The following is a 20,347-nucleotide window of genomic DNA, read 5'->3' as shown; positions in this document are numbered from 1 at the left end:
AATAAACAGCAGCAGTTTGGGGTAGGAAGGCTCACAGAGCTGGTACTAGTGAAAATGCCAGACAGCTATAAATAAATCATCGTTCTGTGGGTTCAGAAGGACACCACCCCCTGTTTGTGTCACTTCTTGTCAGGGTCATTCCCTGTCTGGGTTGACTGAGATTAATTTCTATAAAGTCAAATCAGATTAAATCTGTCTTAGAGAACCACACTAGACCAAACAATCTTAACATAAACCTTTAAACTCTCTTCCTTTGCCTCTGATTGAAGATATCCTTATTCTCCTCTGTTGTCGACTGTAACCCCAAACTCTGTTTACAGAAATATCCTGAAGCCAGCCTAATCCAAACCTAAGTAGCATCATCTGTCACACTTCTTTCCATTGTACAGGAGACAAAGCAAATTGAAAGGCACATACTTCTTTTTTGTTTAGCTTTATAGCTGTTTTGAACTCTTTCCTTTGGAGTGCAGACCTACTGGAGCTAAGTGCTCACTGTTTGTTTCAAAAAAGTCTAGCTCTTGCTAAAGACCTGCTAAGAGTCTCTCCTGAGCTAATAGTCTCTCCTAGCTGTACAATAGCTGGGCAAAATCATCCAGTTCATGTCACAGATTGTTGGTGCTACAAGATTTTCTACTGCAATAGGGAGCATGAAACTACTCAGTCATTGGGCTTCTGCTGTTCTTGAAACAGGTCCCACAATGAATCTAGAAAAGCAAATCCCTGAAGATCAGAGCAAACAAAGACAGTGTAGCAAAGTGCTTGCTGAGTAATCTGAAGACTTGGGGGTGAACTAAACCCTGCAGGTATTTCAGTCCTGTCCCAGCATACAACCGTACAAAACAGAATTACTAAGTAACGGAACAACATGCTGCAACTAAGCCAGTCTTCTCAGGTCTGAAGTCAGCATTATTCCGGTGGTTTATGTTCTGCCTTTTCACCACCAACCCCACTCAGAGCTGATTAATTCCTTGCAGAACAAACTGCTGAGCTAACTTGTTAGAGAGGTAGCACACAGAGTAGATCTGTGTTAGCTGCAGAGGCAGCAGCAGGACAGGCTTGTGCAGGCAGCCAGCCTCAGGAGGCATGAAGCTTACTGCCTTTGCCTAGCCAAATTCTGACCTCCCAGCCTGGTGATACAATCTCTGAGGTGGCCAGGTTTGGAGATGGACCATGGGCCACTTGTGTGAGCTTCATCTTTCCTGCGCAGCAAAGCAAACTGACAGAATCAGATGACAACTCGCCAATTTCTGCATGTCCCCGTGGAACACAGCACTTGTTTTTGATGAGACTTAATTCTAATGCCTCCTAGGCTAAGGTGCAATTATATTATTAATTAGCAAGGGGACAAGAATCAATTAAATCAAATATATTTAAATCTAAATAGGAGGGAAAGAAACGTAGTTAAAAGAAAACTGGAGTTTGAGACCCACCTGCCTTCTCTGCCCTCCTCTTTTCCTCTCTCCAGACTCATGTTTTGATGGGAAGGGGATTTGAGCAGCTGAAAAGTGATAGTTGTACAGCTACTGTGCCAAGGGCAGGGCTACCTGTGCTACCTGCCAGTTCTCTGCCCACTCAGGTGTCCTTCATGGTTCAGTGCCTGTAGTTTAGCTTTGGACAGTCATATCACGCTGCAGGTCTGTAAACAAGGCTACATACAGACGGTGTTCAGAGACAGCAACTGCCACAAGGAGCACTGGAGTGAACAAGATAGCATGTGAATGGCTCTCCAATGGGTAATAGTCCCCAGTTCCTACCACTTAAAGCAGAATGAAAAAGGTATCATGCTGATCCAGGGAGCAGGAGTGCAGAAGCAAGACAAGGAGGCAGAGCAGTAAACTCTCAGTAATGAAGGCTATGAAATGATGCATAACCTGGAAAGCTTTTAGTAGCCAGCGTTCTCATACCCAGGGGAGAACAGAAAACGCCTACTGTCATTTCCCAGATACCTAGGAAGGAAACTGGAGGCTGTATGCCTCCGCATTATTTATACTCCATTTTCTATTAATACATTCAATTCAGTATAAATGTGGATTTGTCAGGGGGAAAGGGGGAGAGTTTTTCTAACTGTACCTCCTGAGCCCCTGCCAAACATATTCCCATCTACTTGCTACCTCTGCTTCACTGCATAGCAGAAGTGAAAGAAGGATCTTCTCTCCAATCATCTCTTCCATCCCCCACAAAGAAAAAAGAAATAATGCACTTCCTGTCCATAAAACAGCCAAATCTGTGGTGCCACTGACACGTAGCTAAGCAAAGCTGGAAGACCATGACTGCTAATATAAAAGTCTCTATCAGTATTAAGCTCCCAAAACTGTTTCTGGTTTGTTTTTTTTTAATCCCCTAGAACTTTATAAGGTAACAAAGGTCTTCAGATTTCCCCCATCCAACAGCCACATTTGAATGAAGACTCTTCCCCACTAAAACGCTACTGGGGACATGATTCTTCACAGATCTGAGAAAAGTCAGCCTTCATCCAAAGCACAACTTGAAACAGTCTCAGAAAATAAAGCACTTAGACCTGCCCAGAAGAGGACCTTCTAGTTGTGGCTGGTTGATACATAGCTTGCAAACTGGATCCCCTACCATTAGTCGATTCTGCAATATTAGTAAGCTTTTATAAAAAGTCATTAACTATTACATGAAGCATAGATAGGGTGCTAGACAGCGTCAAACTTTATATTTGTGCATTTTAAAGACAAAAGGATCAATGTATTCATCTGCTTGGCAGCCTGCACAGCCTTCCTTGTGCTTGTTCCCACTTCCTGTCTAATAAATATACTTGAAAGACGTGCTCAGCACAGGTCTGCTCTGCTTCACGTGCACCAGCAGTTTAACAATGGTTAGCCTCAGTTCCTCTGTCATATTTTTTCTTTTGAAAAACCCATCAGCCAAATAACCCCCTGAACCACAAAACCAGCTTGATTTTGATCAGAAGGACAGTGATCACATCTGCAAGAAAGTAAGTATGTGTTTGTTCCTACTATTCAGCTCCCTCTCTGTTTACAGGTAGACCCAATTCCCCACCCACAGTTCAAATAAAGAGCCAAGTAAGTTACCAGAGGTATCCTCCCAGTCATAAAACAGGTCTCCCTGTGATGAACTGCCCAGAATTAATATATCCCTGCAGCAGAAGCCTTTTGCTAGTGCTCTTTGAAGTATAATGGAACATCTGTTGACAATCTCCCGCAGGGTAACTTCTCCCCTCCCCTGTTTTAATCCTCTCTCCTTCAGAAGTACTTTTGCTCTGAAATTAGACACATCAGTTGCCACAGGATGACTCTCACAAACATTGGAGTGTTTCCTTTCATGCTGGTCTTTCTGGGGAGCTGTAGGAAGAGGAATGAGCAATCAGCACTGCTCAGTATGTTCTTAAAAATTTGCTGTTATGTCCGAATTCCAGAAGCTTTCGATGCTAAATTACAGGTTCTGCTTGGAACAAGACAAGGCTTATGGGTTCTGGAACATGCCTTTAAGCCAGGTTTAGGCACTCATTTGATTCTGACTGAGAAGGGTTTTACCGAGGCCAGCTGCAAAATTAGCAAAGTTTTCCTTTGTGTTAATCCTGGCTATGCCTTCTGATCACACAGGCAGATCAATCCACTAACATGATCATTACTTCAATTTCCCTACTGATTAGCCTGGGGGCAGGATGAGAATTTCCGCCTACTTTTTTAAAAGGACCTCAATATTTGTAGGTAGAAGGCAATCATGCACAATACTATTTGTGGCTGACTAGCAGAAAGGGAACCTATTTTCAAAAAGGACTGAGAGAAACACTGGGAAAATAGCTCCCTTTGTTTTACAGAGTCTAACTTGGTGGCTCACACTGAGTGATAGGGAATTGGTCACTTCCATCCTGCTCAGTCTGTTTCGTGGATGCGTTGTCACTTTTCAGATCAGCTTCAGTCAGGTCCAAGGCACTCAAGCAGGCTTTTATATCCTGACCCTGATCTGCTCATGGCTGTTCACAAATTCAGATTCACTCTAAGAAGCAGAGTTGAACTCTGGGAAGCAGCTGTTCACTGGAGAGGGAAAACTAACTGATCTCAGCCTGATCTTCAAAGCAAAAGCCACAGTTCATGCAACTGAATGAGATGAGGGTCAGAAGAGAAGCCTCCGCCAGTGTCTTGTCTTGATCTGTGCTCAGGCCTCCATTTGATGACTCCTGCTGCTACTCTCAGCGTCACCAGTCTCTGCCTGCTTTTCAAACCAGTCCTAACCAAACTCTGCTGGGCCCCCTCTACAGCAACTCTGACTGTGCCACACCCTGTCCTCTGTATTGACTGAGAAGTGGGCAGCAAAGAGAATGCCACAGATCGATCTCCTGCACTATCCCATCTGCTAGACTACAAAGCCGTCACCATCAGATAGGCAGTTGTCCTCTTTCCCCATACTCTTAAGGCTTTCTGAACTCCATGTTGTTCATTCACCTCTTCCCTTCTTCACCAGATAGCAATTCTAAAATTAAATTATTACAGAGGAAAATGGAATAAAAAAAAATCAAACCACATAAGGAAATTTCACAAGGCCCTTTTTTGCCACTATGGCAATTTATTCTCATAAAACAATCCCAGCAAACTCCCCTTTATGGTGGTCATGGAAGTTTCTCTTCAAAGAACAAGATTTCTTAGCCTGTTTTGAGCCACAGAAAAGGAAGCAATTTACAAACAGTTGTCAAATCAGCTGCTCCATATCAGGTCTTTTCAGACAGGGTAAATCTATGGTCAGTCTGCATCTGCTCTGTTTTTGCTACGTATAGTCTCCCTAAATGGCACAATCTAAGCCCAGCTATATATCCCAGAGCTTTAGCTACCCACCATTTTAAACAATATCCAACATAACCCAAAACTTGCAATACATTGGCAAGAAAAAAGGTTTGAAGGCATTAGTAGACACAACACACACAATCCTCTCCATTTGTTCTGGTCCACCAAGTGAGAGCTCACAAGACAGGATTGTACATCCCATCCCACTAGAGAGGGCTGAAGCAAAGGGCTGCAGCTAGGAATTCTCTGACCTTGAGGAAAGCCCTCATTGCAGACAAGCACCACAGCATCTCTCCCTCTGCAAGCCAGCTAAGAACTGCAAAAGCTGACTGATACACCACAAATCAGGCCCTCCATCAGTGTCTGTCACCTGGGACAAAAGAACAGAATACACAGTACTGGGCTGCAAAGGTATATGGTGTAGGTCTAAACAAGAGAGCATGAGATGACATCCAACAGTACAGGTCTCAGGCGGAATCCGTGAATGACTTACCAAAACGGCTGTTTCCCTTCCTTGAGTTGCCTCCCTTGGGTCAGCCCCACACCTCATAGCTTCCAGTTCTGGTGAATCCAGGTAACAGACAAGCCAAGAAGAGTTTGCGTGCCTAGGGAAACCAATATCCTTTCCATCTTTTACTTGTTCCCTACATTAAAGAGTGCATCTTTTAGTTAACATTAAAGGTCATGCAGCTTTAGTTCAGGCAGGCGGTCAGCCAGGTCACTGCTGAGCTCATCCGCTCCAGCTATTTCTAGCCTTTTCTCTAGCACTGCTCTCCTTCAGCTTAAAAGACATTGTGGAGATATCTTTACAATCTACACCAACAGACCAGGGAATGAGCCTTCCCCAGAATCCTTACCCCATATGCCAGTCCTAAGAAGAAACAGCAACCTATGTCTAGCCCCTCTAGCACCACCAGTTCAGTGTGGACTGCAATCTGTGTCAAACTCTAACAAAAAACATCCTCATTGATCTTCTGCTGAAACAGAAATGCCAGCAAGCATCCTCACAAGCTACATAAGCTCAAACAAAAATAGGTGCCCCTGTAAATGAATCATGGTTCCAAGTGTCCTAGCAAGCCGCCAACACAGCTACTGGGTGCCCTTACTGTAACATTGGCCAGGGCTTCTGATGCTACAACAATATAAATATTTACTACTAATACTAAGCAAAAGATAACTAGCTGCCACTTACTAAAATGAGGGGTACTGCTTGAGCATTTGATCAGTAAAGCTCTATACTGGAGTCCCTACCTTGCATGTGCCTCAGAATAAACATTAAAAGAGAAAAACGTAACCCTTTGATGGGACATGAAGACTCCTTAGGCACTGTCCTAACAGCAACCTGACATGTTACAACTGCATCTACAAAGCAGTAAGTTGTAGCAGGTTTGCTAGTAAAGTTTGAATCAGCAGGATTAGTAAATTGGAAAAACAGAACACAGGGCAGTTTAATATGCCTTACAGCCTCCATTCACAAGAATCTTAAGCATCTTACTAAAGTAGGGCATGAATTTTTTCTTTTAAAGGAACATTAGTCCTTTGTTCCCGATTTCCTTTAATGCTGTGTTAATGCAAACACAAGGGGGTTTTATATCCAAAAAGCAAGACATAAATCCAAAAGGATAAAGAGGCTGAGAGATGAACCTTCTTGAAGTGAGCAATTTTCACCTTCCTAATCTTACTGGCTGTGTGTCAGCACCAAAACAAAAATGAAGCCACATGAAAAAGTGGTATCTTGGCATGTGAGAGGAAGCGATAAGTATCATAATTGGCCCTCACATGCAGCTTTACACTACCCTGACACTAGACAGGGAGGGAGGATGAAAGAACAGGCAAGTACACGCATGTTACCTCTGTTCTGGCATAGCAATAGTGCTCTCAGAGCAAAGTTTTAACTGTGGCCCAAGTGCTAGGCCACTACTCCAAATTGTACTGCCTTCCTGCCTTTAGGTGCCTAATACTGAGCCCTACTAGTAAAACTGGGCACAGCAAGCACCTCTGATCAAATTATCAGTAGGACCTCTAGAATGCCATGAACAGTAGACACAAATAGGTTCTGCAGACCTCTGTCATCTGCATTACTGTGGAAAATCCCACTAGGTTCTTCAGATCCTGAGGGTGCAGTAACTAGCCACACTTACCTTCAGGCACCTTGATCTCTGCGGTGCTGGAAAGCTCATCAGAACTGAAGTTTCTGAGGTGGAAACCTCACCCAGTGATGGAGAAAACCACTCCATCTCTCACAGCAAGCTTCACTCCAGAAGAAATGAAGCAAGCAGCAGATTAGGTCAAAAGTTCAAAGATGAACTTGCTGAGCCTAAGCCTCCACTTTCTACCTTTTGTGACACCTTTTATGACATGGAGAAACTACTGCTATTCTGCATATAACAGCATTTTACTCCTTGCACAGGTACAAGCAGTGGCACCAGGCAGCAGAAAGCAGGTTCCATGATACACAAACTTAGGCAGCAAAACACATCAATAAAAATGTTCAGGCACTGGATTTCATCCATCTTTGACAGCAGTGGCTCCAACCAACCCCACATCATCCAGATTGAAAACACAAAGATCAACCAGCTCATTTCTGCTCAAAGCCACAGTCACAATGCCAAGCCCTTCCAATACAGGGGTCAGTTTGTCTTGGAAAGGGGCAACGGGACACCTGACCTGACCATGAGATCTCTAAACCAAAGGGAGGTTGGAATACTATGTCCCAGAGTGTTAGTAACATTGGAGTAAGTGGGGAATAGTTTCTACTATCTCTGCCTTCCCCTGCAGGCTCAGTGGATGGCACCTCCTTCACGAACAGACTTTTCACTTGATGTTTCAGGTCAGAGACTGTAGATCTGATGGAAGCAAAAGGATAACACTGACTGTCCCTTAAGCCTAGCAATGCCTACTGGAACAATTATTGGGGGTGGGGATGGGGTGGGAACCACTTTGATGGGGTTTCTGACAAAGTCATGCCTCATAGCAGCAGAAGGCAGTTCTGCTGAGCAATTCATTTGTGTTTTCAGCAGATGAACAGTCTGGCAGCATAACCTCTGCCTCCCTACCTAGCCCTGTTCACATTGTTATCTCAGTTGTGCCAGCACAATTTTTTCCTGCAGCAGCACTGTGAAGCACACCACTTCAGGGAAAAAAAACAAAACCAACACAAAACAATGATGTACTTGTTAGAACCAGCTCAGCTCCCTGATCGGATTTACAGCATACCAACAATTGCAGTGGCAAAAACTCAGGAGGCAAAGTGCTTTGAGGCCAGGGCAGGAAAAAACAGAAAGGGCGAGCACATTTTAAGCTGATGTTGACAGCACAGACACATCTCATGAAATCGCAGCTTGACAATAGGTGGGACAGTGACATAATAAGGTAAGGCCTTAGGCTTCTATAGAAAGAAACAGGGAATCAATATTTAATTACAGGAGAACTGCAATGAACTTCCATTATTGAAAACATCTCACCAAGTTGATACAATATCCTTTATCAAAGAAAAGCTAATAATAGAGCTACATCGACCTCCACACTCAGTGTCCACCAGTATTTCCCTGCTAATACAGATAGACATTAATATGACTGTGGTCAAGAAGGAGAAAGATCAGAAAAGAAGACAAGGAATGAAGACATTCTTTAACTCCATTTCAGTTACCAAATTGCCATGAGTCTTCGAAGAGTTTGTGTGACTATCTGTCTTGGATTCCTAGCTAATGCAGAGTAATAGTTCTTTAACAGGATCAGAAAAACATTTCAAGAGCTGTGGATGGAAAGGAGAAGGAAAGTCCTTTATATTATAGGCAGAACAACATTAATCATTTGACGTCATCTTGGTAATACTGACTATTCTAGAGAACACAGAGAATGAAAGGTCCTGTCTGCACAAATACTTTATGATGACACCAAATCACGCTGTAGCCCATGTGATATCAGCATTAGCCTGAGGGAGATGAATGACAGTGTTGTGTTTTTCCTAATAATAATAAATAAAAAACCCACAAAACCCCCATACCTGGAACAGACACCTTACAGAGACATCGCTGCATCCCCCCAGAGGAGTGATGCATATTCTCTGGATGCTGTTTTACTGTAGCACAAAGCTGTATGGGGAAGCAAACTAGGAACAGTGACATGAATCCCCAGCTAAACTTGTGACAGGACATCTGGCAGCTGTCCGAGGTCAGCAGGCGTTGGACAGAGGATACAATTAAATAGAGCCAGAAAGATCTAAGGATCCTCAACAAGGAAGCTCCGATGTCACTCATTTCTCCCCAGGGAGCAGGTCAGAGCCCTTGGGTAGGGGTGGGAAGAGAGCCAGGGCCAAGCTAGCAGAGATTGGAGGCAAAAGCAAAGCTAGTTCCTACCAGCTGAGCCTGGTGAGAATGGAAGATGAGGGCAGCTGGGGAAACTGAGAAAGAATTACAGCCTAGGCAATGCAAATGAGCACCTCTTCTTGGAGGCACTGATTATTATTTCCAGTCATTTCAGCAAAAAGCAAGTAAGGTGCTGCCCAACTAGCAACAAGGAGAGCATGTGGAGTCCATCACTGTTGGGTAGGAGACAGCAACACACCTGATTAAACAAGGTGGATGAGATAGCTCAGAGAAGCCGTGAGCTAAGTCAGGCCCTGCCAGCTCAGCTCCAAGGACAGCTGGGAAGGGAACAACAGGTACCCATTCTCAACACCCCCATGGAATAAGCTGAAGGTGCTAGCCCTCTGGATACAAAAGCCTCAGTTACAGAGGCTGCCATTTCACCCCCTTCACTAGCTGTCTCAGAAGGACTGAATACCTTGCCTGCACTTAGCCAGAAGTCCTCCCCAGGAGAGAGCAGACACTTAAGCCATACCCGCTTTCAGCTTTAGCAGTTCAGGATTTAAACAGAAGACTTTACCTCATAAACCTGACAAATCTACTATCTTCACGACCATTAAAGCCAGTACCATACTAGCCATGGAAATTAACTGTGCTCCACAAGACAAATATTCTATCCAGGCAGGTACAAAGGACAGCCAGCAAACAAGAACAGCAAGATGAAAGGTCAGTAGGTCAGTCCCCAGCACTTCTGAGCTTGCCAATCCAGCCCCTGTTAAAATGAGCTGCGACAGCAAGAGAGCTTGCAGAGCTCTGAACAACCACCAGCCAGCAGCACCCTCCTGTGACACACTCCTGCAGCTCTCAGGCAGTTACTCCCCTTGCGACCAAGAGCGGCTCTTGTCCCTGCGGCAGCTCTCAAGCGGCATGCACAGACCCCCAGACTCCCTGAAGGTGCATCCCCTCTACCCGATGTGGCCAGGTTTCTGTTGGGTGCTCCACACTTCCATCCTGAGTTTGTCTAAACTGTAAGATTGTGCTTTTGAGAAAGAAGGGACAATCACTTCCAAGCATTTCCCAGAGGCAGCCTCTGATCCACCACAATACCATTAAACCCTGCAGAATAATCATGCCCAAATGAGGCCAGAAAAACTGAGAAAAAGTAAACAGCTGGACATATGACATGTCGCCATTGGTGAACACTTCATGTTTCTAGCACCAAAGGTAATGCTTGGCTAATTTATATGCTTCTAGATTTGGATCACGACGGCACCCTACCTGGCATCATCTGTAACCTCTTGCTCATGCCAGCCCTCCTCAGAAGGAATTAAAGTTTTGCTACAGGTAGACTAGCACTATTTGCCCACAGTGACCACCTTACTTTTACAGAGAAGCTGAGAGCATGCTTCCACCTCCCCCTGGGAAGCAGATGACAAGCCCCAGCTGTGCAGGTATCCTTCTGCAGCAGGAAGTTTCCAGAAGAATGGTAACATGCTGCTTGGTGCAAAAAATACAGGTCAGTTGTTAGCTCTACTTTCATTTCAATTGTGACCCTCCAGCTCTGTCCATTTCCTATTCTTCTCCCATCAAGCCTTTTCTGATTCTCCCTTTTGCAAAGGTCATCTACTTCTGCAACAACTGAAAAAAATATCAATTCCATTCTGGCTGCAGTAAGACCTGTTATACCATAAAACATACAAACACTTACCTTTTCCCCCACTCATACATATTTTGATGATACCTTTCTAACTGCCCTCCACCATTCAACACAGGAACAGGAAGGCCTCTTCCTGCTGTCTCAGCAAGCTTGTGAGGCAGGAAAGGTACCTGCAGAGCACCTTGCACACAGGCTGTCTTGATCAAAGTCTTTGTCTTGGCTTCAGTGGGGATCGAGTTAACTATCTTCTTAGGAGTTGGTGTGATGCTGTGTTTTGGCTTTGATGTGAGATTTTTGAGTTCCTCAGGTCTTACTAGCAAAAAGGTGGGAGGGGACACAGCCAGGTCCGCTGACCCAAACTAGCCAAAGTGGTATTCCATACCATGGGACACCATGCCTGGAATATATACCTGGGGGTTTGGCTGGGGCGGGTGAATTGTTGCTTGGGGACTGGCTGGCCATCGGTCAGCAGGTGGTGAGCAGTTGCATTGTGCACCATGCATTCCTTTCTTCCTCTCCCTCTGGATGTTATTCCTTCCCTTCCTTTTTTCATTATAATTGTTATTGTCATCATTGTTATTATTGTTCTTTCATTTTTATTCTATTACAGTTATTATATTGTTCTTATCTCAACCCTTGCAGTGTCAACTTGAGTTCTTTTAATGTAATCAGTTGCAGACATTTGGTTCGATAGTTCTTCCTCTTGTTGACCTGTGCAGTGAAGCAACTTGACCTCACTCAGACCAAGAAAAAGGCCATGGCTAAACTACATTCTGCACCTGATTTTCCATCTGTCTATTACTAGGCAAAACCTTACAGAATTATATCCACCCGCACGTCTCCCAAAGGCAAAGGGTGGATTGATCCCATGGCTGCCAGCAAGCCCTATGCTTGCTCTCCTCCCACAGCTCTCCCAGAACACAGCATGGAGTCACAGCTTGTCAGCCCCGTGTATTCCTCTTTTCTTCTCCTCCAGGACTGCCTGTTCAGCAGTGTTCCCTGGTTTCATTCTTCTGAACAGAGATCCTCAGCTATAACAAACATTACAGTGCTTCCCACTGGGGGCTGTTTCTTCTAGACCCCTTAGACTGCAGCAGGTTATCCTGTGCAGAATCAGAGTTCAGATCACACAAGGAGCAGAACACACCACCTCTCACTGACTTTATGCTGCAGTTGTTCCAACTCTTTCCTCACACATTCATCATTTTGTCACGGTAGTGTTTCACTGCTTAAAGAAAGTGGGAAAAGCTACATTTTCCTCCAGTACCTCCCCTGCACCAGCTCTCAATCTACAAAGGTCTTAGCACTGACGTTTCATTTATTTCTTGTGGACTGCTGGCTTTGGGATACAAATGAGATGCACAATCTCTATACTGTTGGTGAAGTACTTCCTGTTGCTAGTTATGGCATTCATCTTTCACCTCCTCTGTCCTCTCCATCAAGGCCTCCGAGCTGTTCTGCAATCACTGAGCATCCTCTGTAACAGCAAACGGGAAAGGCAGGAGATGCTAAGGTCCCAGCTAAGCTCTCCAGTTGCTGGGACAGAAGGGATAAGAATAGGATCAAGGAACACCCAGCAAAATGGTTTCAAGGTTCAGTCCCGTACCAATCCCTGGCAGAGGCAGAGTACGGCAGTATCCCAGGAATTCCCCTCTGCCACTATGCTGTATGCTCAGCAGACCACAGAAACCCTGTCTTCCTGGACCACTATATTCAGACAGAACAACTGGCAAGATACCCATTAAGAATTCAAATATTTGAACTAACCACCCTCAAAGGCAACTTAGCCAGCTGACTAAACATTGTGCGTCACAAAGGTTTCAGCAAAGGACTCCATGTGAGGATATCTGACTTTACACCAAGCTTACTCATGGCCCTCCAGGAAATCACTTCAGCCTTGTTCTCCAGTTTCATTTTCTCTCCTGAGAAGCAAAGGTGCTTCTCAGGTTTTCAGGTCAGTAAAGGCAAAGGAAGAAAAGAAAAATTCAAAAAGCCCTTTCTGCCTTGCATCTAACACCTTGTCTGTGTTCACTCGTTTAGTACGGAAATGAAGCTACACTGTGCCAGGCTACACTCACAGCCTGTTGTTTCTTCAACAGGACTTCAGCAACCTAGACAAGAACTGATTCGTGTAAGAGGCTCCTGTAACCATCAGCGCTTCAGTTCCAGTGCCTTTACCTTTGCTACCTTCCAGTTTACCAATCTGCTCCTGCTGGAGCTCTTTCTCCTGCTTTAGTCAATTAATAGACTGAACGAACAATTCAATGATCTGAGCAGATGGGCAAAACCAGATTTTCTATGGAAATAACATAGTTAGTAGGCTGGTTCAACATCAGAAGCTGGAAATACAGTGAGAACTAGAGAGGACAAACCTCAGTTCTAAACAAGACTGATCGGATCAGTCTGCCCTTCTACAGAGGGCACGGATACAATAAGAAAAAACCCTGGGGTTTCTAGAAGATACAAGGGAACTCCACAGAGAAAGCAGTTTGCTTATCTGAAGTAGTTCTGCTCCCAAGAAATTGCAGATTTGGTGTCCTGACACTTCATAAAACTCAGGACTAATGGCTGGAGAAAGTTGCACAAGAACTATGAAGATTATGGTAAGCTGCTATAAAGATTAGGGTAGAGAGATCCAACTCTCAGGCTTGCTGTCGAATGTGGCAAATGCGGTAAGGAATAGGGAAGCTGCAAAGAACACATACTTTCAGATGGCGAAGGGGAAAGGATTGTCAGCACAGAGGCCTCATTAACTATTTTAGTGAGCAGTGTCCACCCACATGGGAAGGTGGGGCTTATCAAACAGTGTACGATGAAAGAAAAATATGCACAATATAGAGTGGTATAGCACAGATGGGCACATTGTGCAACTACACTAGGAGAACTTGCTCTTAAGACAGACGATCTCACCAGAGCCCTCAAACCGCCTCGGTTTGGGATGGCTGCTGTCTCCACTGTTGCCTGGCTGCAGCGTGGGAGAGGCACGCAGGTACAACACAGCTGCTGGGTGCCAGGCAGGCACCCCTGTCACCACGTCGTCAGGGCCCAGCCTGAGAGCTGCAAACCCACCGCAGACAGAAAGCGACAGACGTTAGTGGGGCTGTGAGGGAAGGCGCCCGCCTGGGCCTGCCCCACCTGGGCCCCCAACCCACTCTGACACCCCCCCACCCTGGCACCTGCCCCACCTTGACACCCCCCACACCCTGGCACCTGCCTCAGCCAGCACCTCAGCTCAAGAACCAGCCAGGGCGCCCGTCCAGGCACCGGCATTCTTCCCTTTCCCACTCGGACCGCACCACCACGCACGGCCGTTAGCAGCGGCAGGCTCTGCCGCGATTATCAGCAATAATCTACCGGGGGGGTATTACCCCCGCCACCCCTCCGCACGGGAACCGCCGGAGTTCACCCACCGGCAGCTCCCGGAACACGAGCGGAGCGAGTACCGCTACACAACAGCCGGCCGGCGAGACCGCCGCCGCTCCTGCTCCGCAGCCGACCCCCCGCCTGCGCCGGCGCCCCCGGAGGAGGGACAGCAGCGGTTGCCCCCCCGGGCGGCCCCTCAGACCGCCCCGCGCGCCGAGCCCCTGCCGGGCGATCCCGCGCGGAGGGGCCGCGCGCCGCAAATCCCAGGGCGCCACGCGCAGCTGGGCCGTCTCCTAGGCGACGCCTCCCGCCGTGCCTCCCGTGGTGCCCCGCGCGCAGCCGCGCGCCGGGGGGGGGCCGTCGCAGCTGCCCTTGCCGCGGGGCGCCGCGCGCGGGGCATGGAGCGGCGCGTGGCGGAGCGGCTGCGCGGCGCCCTGGGCCCCTCCGGATTCGAGGCGCACGCCTTCAAGGTACTGACGTCAGCGGGGCTCGCCGCGACGTCGCTGTTACCCGGGCGGGAGGGAGCGCGGGTCGGTGGCGGCTCCCTCCGCCATCCGGTGACCCCTGCGGCCGCGGAGCGGCGCCGGGCCGAGGCGCGAGGGGCGCCCCCGGGACGGCAGACCCCTCGCTGCCCCCGCCTTTGTGGGACGAGGCCGGCGGCGCTGGGCCGCCAGGCTGCCGCCCCCAGTGCTGCGCGGGCCGCCCGCACCGGCAGGCCGAGCCCCCCGGGCCGCTCCCTGCGAGCGGTGGCGCCCACCGTGCTGGTCCCGCGGCCGCCGGCAGGTGGCGCTGCCTGCCCGAGCCCTGGCGGCGCCGCTCCGCCCCGCTGGGGGGGAGGTGACTCGCCCGCGCGCGGCGCGGGCTGGGGACGGACCCCGCCGGGCGCGGGGGTGGCCGCTGGCCGGGGGAGTTCAGCCCCCCCCCCCCCCCTCCACCGCTGACCGCGGCCGGCACCGGGCTGGGCGAGTTGGCGGAGGAGCGAGAGGCGGGGGGTCCGCTCAGCCTGGCCGGTAGCGCGGGCCGGGGCTGCTGCTGGGGCTGGGCATCGGCCTGGTACCGGCCTGCGCGTTGGTCCCGGGCTGGTAAGGTCAGGAGAGTTACATAAAGATAACGCCTGCACCAGCAGGGAGTAAAGTCCTCTGAGCAAGCTTAAAATTTAATCTAGGCATACATTAAGGTGCAGGCTGCCCGGCTCGTTCTGCCCACTGAGGAGCGTCTCCCTTGCAGCTGAGGCAGCCTCTTGCACCTCTCCTCCGGGAGCTGAATGCGTCCACCCCGCTTCCACCAGGGCGTAGGGGATCCTGGCTGCCACTGTCACCTATAAAGCCAGCTTCAGATTAATTTCACTGATGGTTAGAAGTGACCACTTTTGCATTTTCAGAAAATGCCAAGTGTTAGTTACATGACTTGATAATCTCTCTGAATGTTAAACCTGGTCTTTATAGCACCCTGGGAGAGTTGTCATAACCTATAAAAAAGACTGATGTTATTAGTAGTGGAGTGCAGGGGGGTTTGGCCATTATTCCTCCTTGCTTGGCCGTTGTTGGTCTGAGCCCTGCCCCCCTGGTCATGTCTTCCTGCTGCCCTGGTCTGATCCTCCATTTCTGGACTGTGTTATAACACATCCAGCCTTGGAAACAAACATCAAAATGTGGCAGTGTCACAATCCACATGCTACAGCTGATGATTCTGGGAGTTTTTAGCACTGCTAGGAGCTTCACAACCACCATTTCCACACCTAAGTGTTTCCTGCTGAAGAAATAATCCATGCAACTTGTCACATGAGCAAAACAGAAGTACCAATTTCTTTCTGGTTGAAGATGGGGAAAAAAAAAACCCCAAAACCAGAAACTGAAAGCTTTATCTAAACCAAAACATCTGATTTGCATTGGCAAGACTGGTTGCTCATACTTCCCTACAGGGTTTCTGAGCAGAGCTGGATAAAGGGCAGCCTTGAGCTGAATGCAGTGGATGATTCTTATCTCTCACATAGAGCTCACAGTACAGCTTCCAGAAACTCAATCCCAGTATGCAAAACAACTTGGTTTGAATAGAAGGCACTATGCAGGCTGCCTATCTGGGTTGCAAATGAAGGTGGCTACACTTCTGTCCACTTCTAAAGTCCTGCATGCCCACTAGCAAAAGAGTGGTGTCCCTGTTCTCATGGAGATTTGTTTTTCTTTGCAGGTTGGATGGTACAATGCTGTTCTCCAGCCAGCCTTTCATCTCCCCTACCCAGATGACACACTGGCCTTTGTGGTCCTCAGCACCCCTTCAATGTTTGACAAAGCCCTTAAACCTTTTGTGAACAAAGAACGGTTAAAAATAATCAGGGATCCTGTGGATCAGTGTGTTTCTCATCATTTATCACGTGTGAAGGAGGTAAGAACCTGAAATACCGATTCCTTTTACTATTCTGGCACAGTAGACAAAGCCTTCCGGGTTCCTGCTCTTGCTCTTTAGAAGGGTAAAACATTATTCATGATGGTAAGAGCATCAACAGGCTGTTGGCCTGCTTTAGTTGTATATTCTGCCTCTTTGCCGTTGCAACCTGTAGCTATGGAGAGTTTTTTACAGTCGTATTTTAAAAACCCAAGGCCACAAGCACTCTAATAGATTTCAGTAGCAGGATGGGGAAATAAGCAGGCTTCACATGTGCCTGTTTTGCTAGCATCCAGCACTCATGTATTGGCAAATCTTTTTCCATGAGCCTGGGCTGATGTTTTTAATTTTCCCAGAAATTCCCTGACCAGAAGGTGGACGTCATATTTGATTATGAGATTCTGCCAAGCCGAAAGCCCAAGTTCTTGGCGCAGACAGCTGCCCATGTTGCTGGGGCCGCATTTTACTACCAAAGGAAGGATGTGAAACTTGATCCTTGGGGAAAAAAGGTGAGGGAAAAACAGTCTGGGAAGAACCACTAAACTGCAATCACAGAATCATACAACTATGTTTACTCACTAGTTCTTTCTCCAGGAAAATACAAAGTCCGTATCACATATATATGTATAAAGTGTTTCAGACAAATCAGAAGATTTCAAGATTCTTCAGGGTGGTATGCAGATGCATACATAGAGAAGAATATCTTGATCTATTAAACCTACTTAGACAGGAGAATAAATTTCAGTGTGAAAAAAAGACCTGTTATTTGGAGCATTACAAATAGGAGGAAAAAATTGCACTGTGGTTAATTTCCGTGTTACATTTTCAAAAAGGGACCTCTCCCCACGTTACAGGGTGTTGTGTGTGGGCATGGGAAAATGGGAATGAAATGCAGTGCTTCAAGCCACATGTTCAGGAAAGCGCATTTTTCTCTGTGTAGCATTCCAGCAGAGGGCTAGGAGCATGAGAAGTTGCATCAAAGCTTGATGCTTTGAACTCCAACCATTACCAGAAACAAACCGAGACATCCTAGATCCTTCTTTTTTTTCTTCCAGAAGATCTATGGCGTATGTATCCATCCCAAGTATGGTGGTTGGTTTGCTATCCGGGGTCTTCTCCTGTTCCCAGATATTCAGGTACCATTCCTGGAACAATCTGACCCTGTTGACTGTGTGAGCACAGAGGAGAAAAGAATTGAGTTGCTGGAGCAATTCAATTTCCACTGGCAGGACGGCCGCTACAGGGACATAATTGAAGTGAAGGAAAGGTATTCGGAGGAGCAAAAAGCCTACTTTGCCACTCCTCCAGCAGAGAGGTTGAGACTGCTGGGGCTGACACAAGAAGCCCAGAGAAGCACATTTCACTGAGTGACCTGGCTCCGTGAAGGGGTGGAGGGTAAGCAAAGTGTAACTCATCAGCACCTTTTCCACAGTGCTGAGGAGGATGGTGTGCTGATAACAGATGGCAAATCCAAGCAGCGTGATGCAGTGGCGCAATCCAAACGTCAGCTTCTCAGAGTTAAGAGGGGAGTGCTGCATCAAAGCATTGGTGGTCTGGAGGAAGGTGGGAGCAGCCTGTTCTGTACTGTTGCTGATTTGGTGCATCTTCTTGGGAGTCTGATAAGACACCAGTTGGTCTTTGGTTCAGAAAAGTTCAGACACTCTGGAAACTGGAAGACACGTGCTGCTCATTAGAGAAGTCATTTGTGTTCTCAATAATTTTCTTTCCAAATGTTTCGGTATTATTCTATGTGAGAGTAAAAACCATTGATTTTCAGTCATTGTGCTCCAAAATGATTTTTTTTTTCATCTGAACTTGGGGCAGATGCTTTTTTACATTTTATTACCCTGTGTCATAACTCTCCCTAGGGCATAAGTGTTCTGTCTTTTCAGTGTTGCCTTCCTCAAAGAAAATTTGCCCTGTATTCCTTCACTTGCAGTGAAGCTTTATTTAATTAAGAAATCTTTCAATGTGTCCTTTCCTTAATATCCAAAAGAAAATTCTCCAGATACTGTTTCATTGAGTAGTGTGATCCTGTACATGAATCAGGAGTGAGGAAATTTGAGCCAACAGCAGCCCCCTCCTCCAGGGTAGTTAAGAAAGGGAAAGGGACAGGACAAAGGTCACAGCCCAAGTCTGCTGTTTCCCCTTCACCCAGGGCCAGCTTCTCAGAACAAGGTGACGTCTTTACATCAGTTTTAAGCATATAGAGCAGCCGACTAAAATCTTTGGGAAGATGCTGCATAATGTCTATGTGAGTGGAGTGTTAAGGTAACTGACTGAAAAAGACAATTCTCATTGACCTTTTTCTAAGGTAGATGAGGTTTGTATTTAAAATATTTTTCAGTGCTGTGCCAGCACACACCGACACACCACAGTTTTACTACCATAGTTTCCTGTTGTACCATCTGTATGGGGGAGATCATAAACCTGCTCACACATAAAAACCACTGCATGAAACATTGTCACACGCACAGGCAAACAAGCAGAGGCAGGGGGCGGAAAGAGAAAATATTCATTATGTTCATGTTACTTACATTGCTGGATAAAACAACTTCAGACATAAATATAGCAATTTTTTAGATGACACTGTCCTGTTAGATTTGTGCAGAGGTTACAATGGCACTGGGAATCGGGAATTAATTTATCTTCCAGCACTTGGAGGCTCAGGCCTCAATAAAATAATACAATAAACATAATATTTTGTGGGAGTTTTGTTACTTGACTGCAGTGCAGTGCTGCAAATCACTAAGCACTTTTTCCCCTTCCATGATATCAACACGATGATGCAAAAATACTCACATTGCAGAACTGAGCCATTCCTTTTTATTTTATGTTGTGATAATTCTTGATACCTTTTGGAGACTCAAAAACCAAGGTTGCCCTCATGATACATCACTGCAGTTTTTCATAATCTATGTACTAACTAAGCACAATCAAAATTCAGCATAACAAGTTTGTAATGTAAACAGAGTAGTATGCATGTGATCACTGGGTTTGTTCAGTGTATTTGCTGTTACAAAAAAGTCTTTGTTGCTTTCCATGCTTTGTTCACCACATCTGGCTAAGGCACGACACCTGACTTACTGTGTGATAGTGGTATTGTGATTTTTAATTTAAGCAAAATAATGAAATTGGTTTAAATTCTCTTCTTTTGTTATAAAAGTACTTCTGGTTGAAATATTGGTTGACCTTCCAGAACTTTCCAATTGACCTGTAATTTAACAGGGACTTGAGTTAGTGGCTTGTATTAGTAACATATATAAAATATTGTTTCTCTTAGAAGGATAAATACAGAATGGAATTGGATTTATCTTTTTACACTACAACTTAAAGTAAAACATTTTGCAGTTGATTTCTTACAAATATTTAATATCTTGTCTTAGTTAATTTATTAAACTGATTACCATAGCCATTTCATTTCAATTTTTGTAATCTATTTCTCTCTACATGATATTTTGGTTAATAAAATACACAAAGTTATAAGTAATCCTCAGTACTGAGTATTTTTATTTAAATAATGCAACGATTAACTTGTGGAAAGCTAAAGATACTAAAGTGAGAATCGATTATTGCATTTTTAACATACTGAAAACAGTGGGCTACCTAATACACGCAAAATCTAGTATCTGAAAACAAAAATTTATTCTAGTAGAAGTTAGTAAACTATTATGGCAGACTCATTGGGATACAAAAAAACTAAGCCGTACAGCACATTATGAGTAAGTCTAATAAATGTTTATCTTTTCCAAGTCATTTCAGCAAGATCATTTAACAGCAAGCACATGACGGTGCACTTTCATTTTTTCCTCTGTTCTTGCAGTTACAAAAGTTCAAGGTGTCCAGCGATACATGACTGGTATTTGAGGAGT

At 46.1% G+C, this 20,347-nt stretch overlaps 1 protein-coding gene across 1 annotated transcript; it reads left to right on the top strand.

Moving 5' to 3' along the window:
• Positions 1–14,428: 14,428 nt before the first annotated feature.
• Positions 14,429–19,965, top strand: MMACHC (metabolism of cobalamin associated C). The gene is made up of 4 exons (XM_056355627.1): positions 14,429–14,563; positions 16,281–16,475; positions 16,832–16,984; positions 17,531–19,965. Exons 1-4 carry the CDS (start codon positions 14,492–14,494, stop codon positions 17,840–17,842), a joined length of 732 nt encoding a protein of 243 aa, XP_056211602.1. The 5' UTR covers positions 14,429–14,491; the 3' UTR covers positions 17,843–19,965.
• The last annotated feature ends 382 nt before the right edge of the window (positions 19,966–20,347 follow it).

The sequence above is a fragment of the Falco biarmicus genome, chromosome 11, assembly GCF_023638135.1.
Source record: "Falco biarmicus isolate bFalBia1 chromosome 11, bFalBia1.pri, whole genome shotgun sequence".
In the NCBI taxonomy this organism is placed as follows: domain Eukaryota; kingdom Metazoa; phylum Chordata; class Aves; order Falconiformes; family Falconidae; genus Falco; species Falco biarmicus.
The sequence above is the reverse complement of the archived record's forward strand: the minus strand, read 5'-3'. Positions and strand labels throughout refer to the sequence as shown.